The sequence below is a fragment of the Penicillium solitum genome (assembly GCF_028829755.1).
Source record: "Penicillium solitum strain IBT 25940 chromosome Unknown utg000003l_segment0_segment0, whole genome shotgun sequence".
In the NCBI taxonomy this organism is placed as follows: domain Eukaryota; kingdom Fungi; phylum Ascomycota; class Eurotiomycetes; order Eurotiales; family Aspergillaceae; genus Penicillium; species Penicillium solitum.
This window is the reverse complement of record NW_027072123.1, coordinates 2,132,207-2,147,291: the sequence shown is the minus strand read 5'-3', so window position 1 is coordinate 2,147,291 and position 15,085 is coordinate 2,132,207. Positions and strand designations below refer to the sequence as shown.

Genomic DNA, 15,085 nt, shown 5'->3' with positions numbered 1-15,085 from the left:
CTGAATAACCAGATCTAGAGTGTCGGCGACAGAGGTAGGTTTAACTACCCTGAATGGGTTGTGGAGAGAAGAGAAAACAAAGGTAATCAGGTAATCAGACAATCAGACAATCATGGCTCCAGTGCCTATTTTTGTGAGCGTTTTAGAATCCTAGTAAGTACGTAGTTTGACATTGTATAGGGAAATTGGCGCAATTGATTGTTGAAAACTCATACAGGGGTTCAGTGCAAGACGCCACGTAATCCTTTCATCTCCGTACAGTCCGGGGTATTTTGAATAGCTTAAGGTCATCAGGATATTCATTGGATGAGGATGTGCGTAAAAGACCGTTGGAATATCGGGCAAGTGGGGGATGTAGATAAACCACATGGGCACTACCCGTCTTCCCGGACCACCTTCCAAATTCAGAGACACTCCGGTGAACCTGGGAACTACAACATACAAAGTACCTAACTAGTTAGTTACCTACATAGGTATGTTGTAGGTACCTAAGTGGTGCCTGTTATCTGCCAAATTGTTGGGGATACGAATGTTGCCCGGTCTTTTTGCACACTAATTTTAATACACCTCTACTAGTAGTATCATCCTTGTCTTAAACAGTGGGCATACTAAGCTTTACCGCAGGCGTGAAATACTGTGCTGATTAAGGTTTAATTTTAATTAGAAGGAACTAGCTACATCAATGTCTCTCCTATTCTGTACGGAGTAATATGTAACCTTACCAACTAGTTGTTGTAGCTGAGGACATTGAAGACGCCCCACCCCAAATGATCAATGTAATAGTCCACGTGGTTTTCCATTGGGCTATTCGATGCCAGATGTAAAAGAAGTCTCATTAATTGGGTGGAGCGGAAATTATTGATTAGCGGTTCAAAGCTCAAAGGATCCGAGGGCGTTGAAACAGTGGGTAAAGGAAAGCGGGTCGTGCATCGTCGATCGTCACATGTGGAGGATCGTAGCTAAACATCGATTGTCGGATCCGGACCTGCTGGGTTTCTGTAATACTTGACATGTACATTGTAGATCGCGTTGTTTCTATACTGAAGAGAGGTAAGACAGTACGACAGCCAGTCCCCCCTTAGAACAAGATGATCTAACACTAAACTAAACACACTAGACGTTTCAAAATACATAATATCTTACACGTATTGTTGGACCCTCAATACTTTACGCTCGTCCGGTGGCTTCCCCATATCCGCCAACTCGTCTAGTTCAACGTATTCATGTGCGCGGACCTGTGTGTGATCCGAGTTTGAGGTACTGGTTCCTCCCAGATTAGTTGTGGATTCCGAAAGCTTGGACTTGGTGTGTGATGAGGTTAGCAGTCCAAAGCGGCTGCGCAAAAATCCTGCATGCTTGGTCCAGAATACATGAATGGCAGGCGTGCAGCTGACCATGAGGACGACAGCGCTTTCAATTACACTAGTTGTGGGATTGTCAGTGAGAGGCTCGCAGGGGGTTGGGGTTGGGGCCGGGGGCGGTGATGAGGTTGACAAACTTACGTGACAAGCAAAGCATTGGCAAAGTTGGTAGAAGATTCCGTGGACTGTGCTTCCTGAAAATACAACCCCAATGCGCTAGCTGCAATGGCGTTATTGCAGGATTGCGGTCAGAAAATTCGCTCGAGTCAATAGGGAAGAAATAGCCGAGCTTACAGAAGGCCCGTGGCAAAGGCAAATGCCACTCCAATCTTCCTACGAAGTGGCATATTAAGATTCACGATAACTGGAATCGGGAGGATGAATGCAATAACATCGATGGCCAGCGATATAGACCCACGGGCAATGGTCGCGTCTGTGAGGGCGCTGATGCATGAGAACAAGAATGGCGGGGTTGGCTCGTGAAGATCCGGGCTGCAGGAGATGCCAGCATACAACAGTGTGATCACGCCGCCCAGAGTCCCAACGACGATAAGAAATATACAGGTCCAGCGCAACCAATGCTTGACTCCAAAGATTCGGATGAGCATGAAAAGCAGAGGCAACTTCGCACTGTAAATTGAACTGTTGCCCGAGGTGATTCCAACCGCAACAAGCTGCGAGGGGAATATTAGCAAACAGCGCCTGATGAAAGGGGATAACCTGTATAGAAGTTATCGTGGCCATACCCTTGTAAGGTGTTCAATTGTTACATCGTCAGGGTTCGAGTTCAAGACTATTTTGAACTTGGTCAGTTCCTTCATGTGTGGGCTCACATCAAGATAGATAAAACACGTACCATCAAACAGTAGGGAGAAGGTGACAGAATTCCATATCAGGAACAAAAGCGCGAGAACGCTTAAGTCTGCCAAGGTAAGCTTGGCTAGCCATGGACACTTCCACTGGAACCAGAAAGGCTATACGTACAGTCATCAATATAGAGCTTTCGAAGGTGGTTGAAATTGGTCCAAAGCCGGATTGCAATGAGGCTGCCAGAAAGTGCACATAGAGCGCTCGCCAATCCCACGAAGACAGGGGGCTTCAAGGCGGTTGGCTGTACAATGGCCGCAACAGGGTTCATGCCTTCCATTGTATTGATTTAGCCACGATGTCAAACATATACACATAAATCACTGGCCGTTGGAAGATTGCAATGGATGGTCTCTTGGAAGAGGGCCGAATTGGACAAGAAAAGGGATTAATTAGTCCCAGATCTAAAGCGTAATTCTCAATATCGACATAATGAGTGGTTATCTAAGATTGGTACTTACGACCTACTAAGAGGGGGGGTTTCATATTCTTTTCGCTACTACCCTGATTCCGAGCTAGGCAAGTTTTAGTAAGGGTATGTCATTTTGATACAGTAGATGGTTTGACATTTGCATGTAAATAACCACATAAGCACTACTCCGTGCTCTGTATACTATTTTTTAATATATAACATGCATATACTCCGCATACGTGCAGATTACACCCAACTACTTATGTACTCCACAGTCCGTAATTTATTCTTTCCCCTGCATATGTAGTATCAAAATGACGATTCGTCACCTTAAAACGGTAAAGCAATATACCAATCTGGCCTTCTGCATGTCGCAGTGATGGAATGGGCCGAGGTCCCGCCATATTCCTAATCAGAACGTCCTACGTACTAGTGCTAGCTTAGGGGCGAAAGATTAGGCACTAAAGGAACACTAGGATGTAAATCAATGTAAAATATTGCGCAATCACATTGTTGAATTTTCATATAAATTACATTTTTATCTTGTTCCGCCAATGGTCTGCTAGTGGGGTTGATATTATGATTCTCCGCAACGTACCTATTGCCCTTTAGGGTCTTCCACGTGGTACAACAGGTGAATGTGTCCTTTGTATCGGATTAGTAGAATAATTGGCTATGTAGTAAAGATTTCCTGTATTTTTATGCTAACGGCGGCAGTCTTATATGCACCTGGCAAGCGCTTATCTCATTCCTTGAAACTCTATATACTTGGAAGTTCTCTGCTAACGGCCTGAAGAGGATTTCAGAGTTACAGGTAGTTTGAAATCACAAGTCATATGTCTACACCGCATTTCAGAATAAGTTCAGAGAGCAGTCCAACCTTATATGAGCCCCACCTTCAGCAAAATATATACTTTGGGTATATACCGCCTATCCTAGAGGACAAGAACATTAACAGTCACAACTTTGCACCAGATATGGCTCTCCTAGACCAGAACAAGCCAGACGCCTGGCCGTACCTGCAAAGTCACCAATTGACCCACCAACACCAATACACGACAACTGCAATCAAGCCTACCACGTCTATGGCTTCTGCTCCTGCTCCAGCTCCCATAAACCAAGCGATCAGAGACAACTATATTAGCGAGGCCAATCGGCAAATTACACGTCTTTCTAAAGCCATTGGACAAGACGATGTCACGCGAGAGAAGCTGTTGCACGCCTTGAGGTTTTCCGGGGGTGAATGGTGTCAAAATGTCATCCCACAGAAGTTGAACACATCAGCCTGGGTTTCCGACGTGAGCAATGACCACTCACCTTTTGAGTATTCATTGGCTCTATCCCAAGCGACTGGAGCATCTGAGCTGCGATTCTTAATTGAAGCTCAGCCCGAGGAAAGCAGCCTAGCTGCCCTGCAAGAGAGAACCTCACGCTTGACCGACGACATCGCGACAGAGTACGGCCCCACAAAGGTATCCCTGGACCGCCTGAACCTCGTTCGAGATCTGTTTCTCCCCTCAGCCGCCGAGGGTAACCTAGCCTCATGGCACAGCTTCGCTACCTCAAATACGCTGGAGAAGTGGAAGATATACCTGAATCCACTAGCCACCGGGCGTCAAAACGCTTTCAATGTCACCCGAGAGGCTCTGGAGCGCTTGGGACTGGCCAACTCGTGGAAATTATTGGAGAACATCATGACTGGCGACGACTATCCCATCTACTTCTCGCTTGGCCTGTCGCCGAACCCAGAAGACGCCGAAGTCAAGGTATACGTTGCACACCGTGGCGCCTCTGCAACGCAAATCGCGCAAAAGCATGTCAAAATGGATCCCAATTCCAGCATCCATGCTATCGAGCTCTTCTACTCAATTATGGCGGGTGGATCGCTTGGGCCGTACCTGGGGAAACCGGGACTATCCTGTTTCCATTTCAAGAACAAAGATCCATCCAGGCCGGCGGCCCGTACGGTCCTCTATCCAATGGACAGCTACACTGCAAATGACGCTGAAGCGCAGCAACGCATCGAAACGTATATGGATGCTATTTCTGCGCCTCGGCTCTACCGAGAGAGGTATAGAAACGCTATCAGCGCTGTGCAGCGCCGGACGTTGGAGGCTGGTCGTGGCATCCATAGCTGGGTGAGTATGAAGGAGAAGTTGGATGGTACGCGGTCCAATACGTTTTATCTCTCAGCCGAGCTGTACGGGTGTCTTGGGGAGGACGGCCCATCGAATGGTGGCCGCTGAAAGGCATTTTCAGGTTGTAGAGTTGGTTTGGGTGGTTTACGAAATCTACGAAATAGCCAGGATGATAGACAATGAAATGCGCATATTATTTTTTCTTTGGTTGGCCTTTTTGCAAGTTTGGTTCAAGAGCATGTAGAGATATATACGTGGCATTGGAGACCTTTTCCCTTCTATTTTAGTGCTCAATACGGGGCGATGGAATTTTTTTGGGGGACTTGTTGCGTGGTCGGAATTGCAAAGGGATCCATGGATAACGCATTGGCTCACAAACTGCGCTTCGACCGCGGCATGTGTTTTTGAATCGAGTATAATGCTACACAGATTGATGAGGGGCGGAACGATGATTGTTTAAATTGTGGCTGCATTTACTGGCACACGTAGACATTGATCAAACATGTCACTTGTGTCCGATGAAAGGGCCTGTAGCCCTTTGTTCTGGTCCTCCAGGATGTTGAGTATTGTTTCGGATTCAGTTAGTCGATCATCGGATTCAAGTATGCCTCCTGCTTCCAGCTCACTGCAGTACATCCGAGAATTGTAGGTCACACTTGATGTTGACTGGCCTGACTTGGCTGAGCCGGGTGATTTTGCACGAGGGACATTTGCAAATCTGCCCGTCTGGTGTTCCGAGGTGGTGGAAGTGGATTTAGACAGTTTGAGAGTGGATTTCTTGGGATTGGGGGTTTCAGGATCGGGTACTGAGTACTCCAACATGATGAACGAGTTTTCTGCGGCTGGAATCTCGGTACTGCTCAGGTAGCGGGTGAGAACAAAGTTATCTCCAACCTCACTGGAACTTGACGGGTATGCCGTCATGGGAAGGATGGAGTGCGAGAGGGAAAGAGGTAAGGGAGGAAAGGAGTATGGGGAAAGAGCGACCGGGCCGCTCCGTAGGGTATAGTTAATGGGTGGAGTTTCAACGTCCTATATCCATTACATCCATGGATGTACATATCTATGGATGTATCTCTCACATTGAGGTACGGCTATAGATCTACCTGCTTACGGGCGACTACCTAGGTAAGACCCGTGAAATAACTCCCTTATTGGATAATGGATATTGCCAGGCAGTAATTTATGCAGTTATCCTTCCTCGCGTATTTTTTATGAAAAGTCATGTCTAAGTTTCACCTATAGAAAGGAATCGAATGGCACAGTTACTGAGTATCACACTACGACTCATGTGATAACCCGCTCCTTCAGCTCAATGCTAAATTTATTTTTTAGTTTGTCCCGCAACAGCCTGGCAATTTCCGCACTCGACCAAGGCGCCACCATACCCGTCGCCGGAATGCGTCCCTCCAACACAGCCAGAACCCCTACGGCACAGGGAAGTCCCACAAGTTTCGCCATCGCACTACGAGACCCCGGACCAAGAGGCTCCCCATATTCTACTAGAGTACTCGATCTCTTTTCCACTGAGCCATCCGCATGTTCGATATCAAAGATGTGCTGCAACACAATCATATCTCGTTCTCCAGGCTGGTAGGCCATTCGGGTCTCCAGCACAGCACAAAGCGCGTCAAGAGGTGCACCATATCCACTAACAGGAGTGGGATCAAAGAGACCAATCCACCGTAGACCTGACAATACACGATCGACATCGTCTTTGTCCGTGACGAACGCCTCAATTTTCTGCCTAACTACATTTTCAACCTCCTTCGGCGACGAGGACTCCGAAAGTCCAAGTAGGGAAATAGTCAATTGCACCCAAGTTGTACCCAACCTCTCCAGCACAGCCACTCGCTCCTGCGAGAAGTACCCGATGGCCACCAACGCGCGAATTATCTCAGGGAACCCGGCATATCGTAGGGTTCCCCGAAAGACGGTGTGTGCTTCGGGGATGTTATAAAAATCGCGGAACCCGACTGAGTCTCGGCTGGGGTATCCAACCAGGTTGAAACCCGGGAAAATGCGCTGTGGTGAGGCAGCAGCCATCAGATTCTTCCCGTCCACGGTTGCGATGTCGTTATCGCGGTACCATTGTGCGGAGTTGAGAAGGGCATTGAGACCTCCTCGAGGACTCCAGGAGAACTTGTAGCCCAGCGGGTTGTCGGAGTTCTCTGGAGCAGGGATAGCACCACAGTAGCTCGTGAAGGCTTTCACTTGTCCGCCTGCTTTGTGGATGTCGTCAATTGTCTTTACGGCGTAAAGGTGGTCGATGCCAGGGTCGAGACCGATCTCGTTGAGGACTGTTATGCCTGCGGCCTTGGCTTGGTCGTCGAGTGCCCAGAGGGCGGGCGAGATGTAGCTCGTTGTCACGACTGGTTTGCTGTATTTGATGGCGGCTGAGACAACTAGGGCGTGGTGGACGTAGGGGATGAGGGAGATGACGATATCTGTTTGGGAGATGGCCGCGCTGAGGTTCTCCGGCTCGTTGACTACATCGAGGGCTATAGCTGCGGTAGACTTGTAGTTTGCGGTGAGGGCCTGGGCGGCACCTAGAGTGCGGCAGGCTACGGTGACCTTGACGCCCGCTTCGGAGAGCGCTTGGACGGCGGGCTCACAGACAAAGCCTGCACCCAGAAAAAGGGCTTTCTTCCCGATTGCAGAAGGCATTGCAATGATACTTTTTGGGCTTGAATCGTGCTGAGTCACTGTTACTGTATGAGAAGCACTGGATAAGTTTAAACCCCACCGAAGTTTACAGTCACGCCGACGATGGGACTATGTGTAGAATGATCATTGCATTGGTAAATGTGGCCCTTGAGACACTTCAAACGAACTCCGTAAAGTTAAGGCTATTTTCCAATGTATTCAATCAAAACTGACGGATTTATTGTCTGTATGTATACCCTTAGAAACATCAACAATAATGTCCTTGTCCAACTTCCGAAACATCAACCAAAAGCCAGCCGTAATAGCAAGTTGTACACATGTCAAACACCCGTAGAAAATAGTCATATTAGGATCTTTTGCAGTCGGCGAGATCGCAATGCCCAATGCATAGCTGATCGAAGCCGTTCCCACAAATAATGCCTGCACGATAGATTTCATGCTCCTTGGGGCTCGCAAATAGCAGAACTCTGACCCAGTAGTCACTCAGAAGATCTCCCCGATAGCCATAAGGACGTAACACGGCACTTGCAGAAACACATTGATATGCTGCGGGATGGTGCCGTTTTTCGAATCCGGACAGGCCAGGGGATACTTAGGGGTTGACCATTCAGCGCTGGAGCCCTGGAGATCGGCGGGGCTGACGGAATTACCCGAGCCAGGACCTGCTGCCAAGCCTTTTGTATTCAAACCACCCTGCTCTATCCCGTCCGCGATCCCATCGCTATCCCATCGCTATCCCACATCTTCACTGTCGGGATTCAGCCTAGTGTATATCGCCATATCTTACATTCTGGAGTATACTATCGTCAATATTCCAACATTTAGGCTTAAACAACCTCCCGTACATTCTGTTCAGCTCCATTTGTGATTCCGATGACAGCACAACAACCCCCTTTCCAATGCCACTTTCCCGGGTGTGGCCTAAGCTATCGACGGAAAGAACATCTGACCCGACATGCTAAAACCCACTTTCAAACAGATCATTTCGAATGCTCCTTCTGTGATCGCGTCTTTTCCAGGAATGACACGCTACGGCAGCATGTCCGCACTCATCACAAAACCAAAGAGCTACAATACTCCCGGGCAATTCAAGCGTGTACCTATTGTCGCTCACGGCGGTCAAAATGCGACGGACAGTCTCCCTGCGGCGCGTGCTTCCAGCGAGGAATTCAATGTTTATATACCCGAAACTCACGAGGCCGGCCATTGGAACAAAATCGGCCTCCAAATCCCCGCACAAGCTCCATACCTTCGGTAGAATCGGACGATGAATTTTATTCCCCTCCGACAGAATCCGCAGGCCCTATCCAACGTTCAGAAACGATTGAAAATAGCCCATGTAGAGTTGCGCCATATGTCCAGGCTTATTTCGATGAGTTTCACCCAAAATGGCCATTCTTGCACCCAGCGACGTTCGATCCCGACAATGAGCTACCTTTTCTTGCTCAATCAGTAGTGATGATGGGCTCGTGGGCAATGATGGAAAGCAATGCACAACAGACCGCAAAGGACCTACATAAAAGACTGACCTTGTCGATATACGAGCAAAGAGTCAGTTTAGTCCTTCCTTCTATCTCTCTACATTTCCGTTTTTGTTACTAAAGAGCTAGTTAGAGAAAATGGGACATATCGAATTACCATAATGAGCCACACTCGCAACACCATGGAATATCCCCATCTAGTCCCACACCCTGGCCGATGGCAACATACCAAGGAATCCTGTTACACCTCATCTTCTCCCTCCTCCTCAACCACGACAAGTTAGATCTGGAATTGACTCAAGTGCTCCCCGAGATTCCCTCCCAGCTTCTCATTTCCCTCGTGCGCACCTGTTTGAATCAGCGCATGTTCTTCTATCCCTCAATGTTGGCCCAATTCAAACCAGGAGTTGACCCCGATGTTTTCATTTGGCTTGGTATCGAGGAAGTCAAGCGTTTTGACTTGTCATTGTACAGAGTATGCAGGCATGCCCGGATATGCGACACCAAACTCTTGGATGACGCGCCGGATTTTAGCCATCGACGTGGACCTCGATCACCGGGTGGAAACCTTCTTTCTCTGACAGACCTGCAATTTGCGGTGCCGGACAGTGATGAGCTCTGGCATGCTACTTCGGATTTGGCCGCGAAAATCACAGGAAACGAAGCTGCATATACCAATGAGAATATTGAAAACAATTGGATTTCTCAGACTGCACGAGTTTTGCAGCCTCGTGATCAACAATTTCAGTGGATATAATAATGTTTTAATGAAAAGGACGTTGCCGTCTATTTATATACATATTTCACTTGTCAAACTGAATGTGGAGGTCTTTAGTGATAGTGGGTATATGTCATGGTGCTGTAGCTCCGTGTTTGTCGCATTGGACGTTGTTTCCAACTCCGGGATAGCGGTAGCCCTAGTGGGATACCGTGCATTGTTCAGATATCCCGTCGCTATCCCATCGGTATCCCATCGGTATCCCATCAGAGCTGCGGGTTCGGCATTCGGCAGCCCATTGCTATCCCATTGGAATCCTGTTGGGGGCGGTATCCCATCGTGATCCCAGATTGTATACATCCTAGGTCTACTTTCATCCCATCTAGATTATTTACCCATAGATTTAGTCATGGCGTTAATTTACCTAGGTAATAGATCGCTTTCAGGTCAATAGAATTTCTTATAAAATGGTAGCGCATCCAATAATTCAAAGAACCTCCATATCTCTCGCTATATTTCTTTCTCTGCAGAGTAGCATCAATTAAATTGCATAATTCTGTACGACCAATTGCAATGACTGAACATCTCAAAGGAGATGGTGGTGAGTCGGGGACTCACCCCGTTCTGGCAGAGGCCCACACCCCCAGCTCTATCATGTCCCAGCTCAGTACGAAGCACGCCGGGTCTTCTGATATGGAGGAGAAAGAGGAAGTGCGAGCCATCACCGGATTCAAGGTTTGTAAAATTTATCCGGGTTGGCCTTCTCATAATTAATTTTGGAAACATCAGTGGATTTTGGTTGTCATTGCTATCTTGTCCAGCCATATGCTCTTCGCTCTCGACAATACCATTGTGGCTAATATTCAACCGGTCAGTACTTTGGCGTCATGTTAACGAGCAAGTAACGCTAACTTCCCCTGGATTATCAGGCCATTGTAGCGCAATTCAATGAAGCTGATCAGATTTCATGGCTCTCTGTCGGGTAGGACTCCTATCATATCCGGGTTAACTTGTATAATATTTCTCACAGATCGATTCTCTTTGCAGATTTACTCTTTGCTCGTCTGCAACCGTACTTCCTTGGTCTAAGGTCTACGCGACTTACAATGCTAAGTGGCTTTATATCGGGGTAAGTCGATGAGGCCCGATTATCCCATCCGAGATAGAACATCTCTGATCATTATTTAGTGCGTCGTCCTGTTTATGGCAGGTTCCGCTTTGTGTGGAGGTGCACCAAATATGAATGCTATGATTGTTGGTAGAGCAATGGCTGGCGCTGGAGTGAGTTAATGTTGCATTAGTTAGATCCTGCAACCCTAAATACTAACAAAATTCTCAGGGAAGTGGCATGTACTTCGGCGTCTTGACGCAATTGTCCGTCAATACGACAGTATCTGAACGTCCCTTCTATATTGGATTGACGTACGTGACCCACGAGTTGGCTCTCTATATATGCTAATCAACTTCCTTTTCGATAGTGCTGTCTCGTGGGGTATTGGAACAGTCACTGGTCCGGCCATTGGAGGCGCATTCGCTGAAAGTGCCGCCACTTGGCGTTGGGTAGGTTCTCAGCGATTTTAGGATATAAAACCATATTGTACTAACCATGCCTAGGCCTTCTACATCAATCTTGTGATTGGAGCAGCCTTCGCTCCGGTGTATTTCCTTCTCCTGCCTTCATTCGAGCCCCTCCCAAATGCCACCTCTAAGGAAAAGGCAATGAATATCGACTGGGTCGGTAGCGTTCTTTTTATTGGCGCCTTAACAACCTTGATCATGGGCATTGACTTTGGAGGTGTGGAATGGAAATGGGGCAGCGGTCAGTCAATTGCGCTCTTCGTGGCGTCCGGGGTGCTCTTCATCATGTTTGGGGTACAGCAGACCTTCTTCATCTTTTGCAATGAGAAAACCCGACTGTTCCCAATTCACTTTCTCAAGAGACGCTCCCTACTGCTTTTATTTATTCTCAACAGTGAGTCAGCCCCTCTATGAATTAATTGCCTTTGTGGTACTCCGCTAATTCATATCCTTTATCCAGCAAGTGCCAGCAGTGGCCTATTTATTGCGGTTTACTATATCCCATTATTTTTCCAGTTTACACAGGTCAGGATAGCCACTTTGATCTTCATATATAAGGTATAGGAGCTAACATTATTACAGGGAGATACGGCTGTCCACACGTCATTACGTCTTCTGCCTTTCGTATTAGTTCTTATCTTCACGATTATTGCCAACGGCCACATGATGTCCAAGTTCGGTTACTATATCCCATGGTACTTCTTTGGTGCCGCTTTTGAGCTTATCGCCGCTGTTTTGATGTGTATGTTGCCTGGAAATCCACCCTTATTCTCATTGGGACGTATAGACTTGATACTTACCAAGAGTCAAATTTAGATCGCGTCAAGGCCGATACCTCTGCTAGCGCAATCTACGGATACACAGCTCTGATGGCGTTGGGCGTGGGTGCCTACAATCAGGCAGGTTATAGTGTGGTGCAGGCAAAGGTACCGAAAGCTGAGATACCATGGGCCTTGGGCTTCATGATGGTTTGTAAGTGCACCTCGATTCATATGTTCATTCTTTGTCTTAACTAATATTCAATAAACCAGCCCAACTGGGAGGCATTGTCTTAGCCTTGGGTATGGCGGGTGCTATCTTCGTCAACAAGACAACAAAGGGCCTTCTACAGCTGCTCCCAGATGCCAATCCTGCCGATGTCAAAAATTCCATCGCGGGAACGTCTAGTGGATTCTTCAACACCCTGACGAGGGCGCAGCAGACCGCAGCTCTTGGTATTATTGTTTCAGCCATCGATGATGTGTAGGTCTCTCTTCTTTGCAAAACAACTTATTCGTCGGCAGTGCTTAGTGATCTGCTCAATTGCTAATCTTTGCTTCCTAGATATGTTCTTTTAATCGTTGCCGGTGCGCTCGGGGTCCTCCTCTCTCTCTTCTTGAAGGTGGGCTTTCTCTACCATGATTCATTACCACGCCACTGACCTCTTTTCTATCTAGCGTGAAAGATTGTTCATGGAAGCGGCAGCCGGTGGTGCCTAGGATTTATATTTCAAGGCTCAAGTGAGAGGTTTATTTGCTGCCATAGCTCAATGATTGTCTGCTCCCGGTAGAGTGTACCCACCATAGAGTAACTAGAATCCATGATTCCATTTTAATTCTTAGATATTTTGTTGGTCTTTCAACAATGGCGTTCGTGGTTTGCGGCGGGAACTATTTTCTTATTTATCCCACCTGACCCAAATGTTGAGTTTACAGATAATGATTTATATAGTACATGCGATGGCTTCTACGAATCTTATTGGCTCTAATAGGCCTAAAGGACTATATCTTCTATGTTATAGCATTTCAAGGTATATAGGTATGGATCACCCGATTCAGTGAAGCAGATTTATTGTGCCAAAGCCGTACGGTCTCTACGCAATATATGCTGCGGCTAAGGGCTGTTTCTAAATAAGCCAGATTCATCTCCGAATTTTGCCTGGCACCCTTAGCATTCCATACGGTTCAAATTGACATTGCTTGGTGGTAGGTTTAGATCGATACAAGATCGTTTCACTCTGCCTCGGCGAGACGACCAACCACCTTGAAACTCTGAAATCTCCCTCTCAATAGGTTATGGATTCATCTCGGGTGCAGCCAAATTTATGGACGCCACATTCTCCAACGCACGAGAAGTTAAGAATTGGCATTCTCTTACCGTTCAGGTCTTCCTGGCCCTTTGAAGTCTTGACCAGCCTTGACTTTGGTGGCCCAAGAGGCCTACTTCTCACGTCCTTGACAAGGCTTACGTTTTATATGGCATCTGAGCCTTACCTATTTATCAGTATAGAGGTATCATATTATGACGGGAGGTCCGTACTTTTCGGATCTAGCGGTGGCTGTGGTCTTTCCTTTTTTTTTTTTGTCGACGGATCGAAGGGGGAGCGTATCAATCGAATTGGGGTGCCATCAATTCCGGGATCCCATCCGGAAGTGATCCTTGGTGGCTTGCAGGTAATTCATACGTTGACCTAGGCATATATTCATGTAACATTCTAACTTCGTTTCAGGTGTCAACAAACTATGGACGAACTGCGACTTTCACTCCTATTCGCCATCGGCTCAGTGCAGCTGTTGACCCCATACCAATTTCGCCGCCCAGCAACACCATCACTGGACTGGTTGCCTTTGAGATGGAATTCATAAAGCAGGTCCAGACAGTAGCTATTCAGTCCCAGGAGTGTGGCAAACAACCTAACATACCAGATATTCTGGATCGTGAATGCCATCAAGTACCTGACGATCAGCTGCGATACGACGAAAATTTCTCTCATTTCATATACAATAAAAGTTCCGCTAACTATCAAACCTATGCGTCGCTGAAGAATGTCCGGAAAATCCAGACATCCACGGGCATACAAGGTCAACCCAGGTCTCGAAGCCGCATATCCGGTTTGAAGCTTGAGTATCATAACCATCCAAGTCCTGGCATTGTCGGGCAATGGATGCATCAACTCGATGATGGGTTTGAACTGTCCCAAGACGAGGACATCCAATCCTTGACTATCTGGCTGATTCCGACGAGGTTCTCTTCTCAGTCTCCGGGGATGGAAATAGGTCAAGTTGCAGCCATATAAATTGAGACGACACGTTCTCTCTGGACTTCAAGTCCACCTCATCCCAACCGCTGCAACACCACCAGTATCAAGGTGACTCCGAGGAGAAACTCACAGCTATCTCTTGGATATTGAATCTATCCTCTGAACGCGTCCGAGCTGTCATTTCTACGAATGGAAGCCGTCGAAAAGTCCTAATATTGGTCCCCGAACAAGTACATCCTTTTGACCAGCTTCGGAAACTCTACTTTGAGAGAAAAGATGATGATGACTGTAGAGAGACCATAATCACAGCCGAGGTCTACTTCAAAAACGGGGCAATAGTTGGACTAGTCTTCGTCTATACGTCAGGTAAAACAGCGAGCACAGGTGAGCTCGATACCGAGGCCCATCAAACCGTTCATTTTACACTGGATGTTCGGATTGTTGGCTTGTCGATTGTGGCCACAGATCACAAGCTTATGGGAATCGAGTTCGAGATTGAACGGAATGAGCAGCCTCGGTACGAGAAGCTTAGGCTTTCTGCCACTCTGCCCAATGACCTGGCCCATACCGTTGGTTATAACCGGCAGGAGGTGTGGTGCAAGGATGATGCCTCTGCGAAAGGCTGCCAGCGGCTGTTAGAGTGTGACAGAGTATACAAGCCCCCAAGTGGGTCGAGGCTTGTCGGTATCTACATGTGCTGTCAGGAGTTCTACCGTGTTGGGGCATTATACGAGCCTGATGTTTCTCAAGAGACATAAAAAGAGCTCCAAAAAGAGCTCTCAAGTCAATCCTTGGATACGTTCTACATCAGGATCAGGATAAACCGCCATCGATAATAACATTC

The 15,085-nt window shown here is 47.4% G+C and overlaps 7 protein-coding genes across 7 annotated transcripts; 4 read left to right on the top strand and 3 right to left on the bottom strand.

Moving 5' to 3' along the window:
* Positions 1-1,139: 1,139 nt before the first annotated feature.
* N7455_004722 (uncharacterized protein) lies at positions 1,140-2,508 on the bottom strand (the record flags this gene model as incomplete). The annotated part of the gene is made up of 6 exons (XM_065604869.1): positions 1,140-1,422; positions 1,503-1,577; positions 1,656-2,035; positions 2,108-2,154; positions 2,218-2,283; positions 2,346-2,508. 6 exons carry the CDS (start codon positions 2,506-2,508, stop codon positions 1,140-1,142), a joined length of 1,014 nt encoding a protein of 337 aa, XP_065461769.1.
* Positions 2,509-3,617: 1,109 nt separating this feature from the next.
* On the top strand, positions 3,618-4,886 carry N7455_004721 (uncharacterized protein; the record flags this gene model as incomplete). Its single annotated transcript, XM_040956229.2, has 1 exon — positions 3,618-4,886. The coding sequence occupies one exon, from the start codon at positions 3,618-3,620 to the stop codon at positions 4,884-4,886; it is 1,269 nt and encodes a 422-aa protein (XP_040813327.2).
* A 348-nt stretch (positions 4,887-5,234) lies between these two features.
* N7455_004720 (uncharacterized protein) lies at positions 5,235-5,702 on the bottom strand (the record flags this gene model as incomplete). Its single annotated transcript, XM_040956315.2, has 1 exon — positions 5,235-5,702. One exon carries the CDS (start codon positions 5,700-5,702, stop codon positions 5,235-5,237), a length of 468 nt encoding a protein of 155 aa, XP_040813360.2.
* A 363-nt stretch (positions 5,703-6,065) lies between these two features.
* N7455_004719 (uncharacterized protein) lies at positions 6,066-7,445 on the bottom strand (the record flags this gene model as incomplete). Its single annotated transcript, XM_040956237.2, has 1 exon — positions 6,066-7,445. One exon carries the CDS (start codon positions 7,443-7,445, stop codon positions 6,066-6,068), a length of 1,380 nt encoding a protein of 459 aa, XP_040813334.2.
* An 873-nt stretch (positions 7,446-8,318) lies between these two features.
* N7455_004718 (uncharacterized protein) lies at positions 8,319-9,683 on the top strand (the record flags this gene model as incomplete). The annotated part of the gene is made up of 2 exons (XM_040956208.2): positions 8,319-8,996; positions 9,060-9,683. 2 exons carry the CDS (start codon positions 8,319-8,321, stop codon positions 9,681-9,683), a joined length of 1,302 nt encoding a protein of 433 aa, XP_040813391.2.
* A 534-nt stretch (positions 9,684-10,217) lies between these two features.
* Positions 10,218-12,700, top strand: N7455_004717 (uncharacterized protein; the record flags this gene model as incomplete). Its single annotated transcript, XM_065604868.1, has 14 exons — positions 10,218-10,379; positions 10,434-10,514; positions 10,574-10,626; positions 10,692-10,773; positions 10,833-10,925; positions 10,984-11,066; positions 11,123-11,204; positions 11,259-11,616; positions 11,683-11,747; positions 11,805-11,964; positions 12,039-12,194; positions 12,254-12,464; positions 12,546-12,603; positions 12,659-12,700. The coding sequence occupies 14 exons, from the start codon at positions 10,218-10,220 to the stop codon at positions 12,698-12,700; spliced, it is 1,686 nt and encodes a 561-aa protein (XP_065461768.1).
* Positions 12,701-13,456: 756 nt separating this feature from the next.
* N7455_004716 (uncharacterized protein) lies at positions 13,457-14,999 on the top strand (the record flags this gene model as incomplete). Its single annotated transcript, XM_065604867.1, has 3 exons — positions 13,457-13,654; positions 13,711-14,257; positions 14,284-14,999. The coding sequence occupies 3 exons, from the start codon at positions 13,457-13,459 to the stop codon at positions 14,997-14,999; spliced, it is 1,461 nt and encodes a 486-aa protein (XP_065461767.1).
* Between the last annotated feature and the right edge of the window lie 86 nt (positions 15,000-15,085).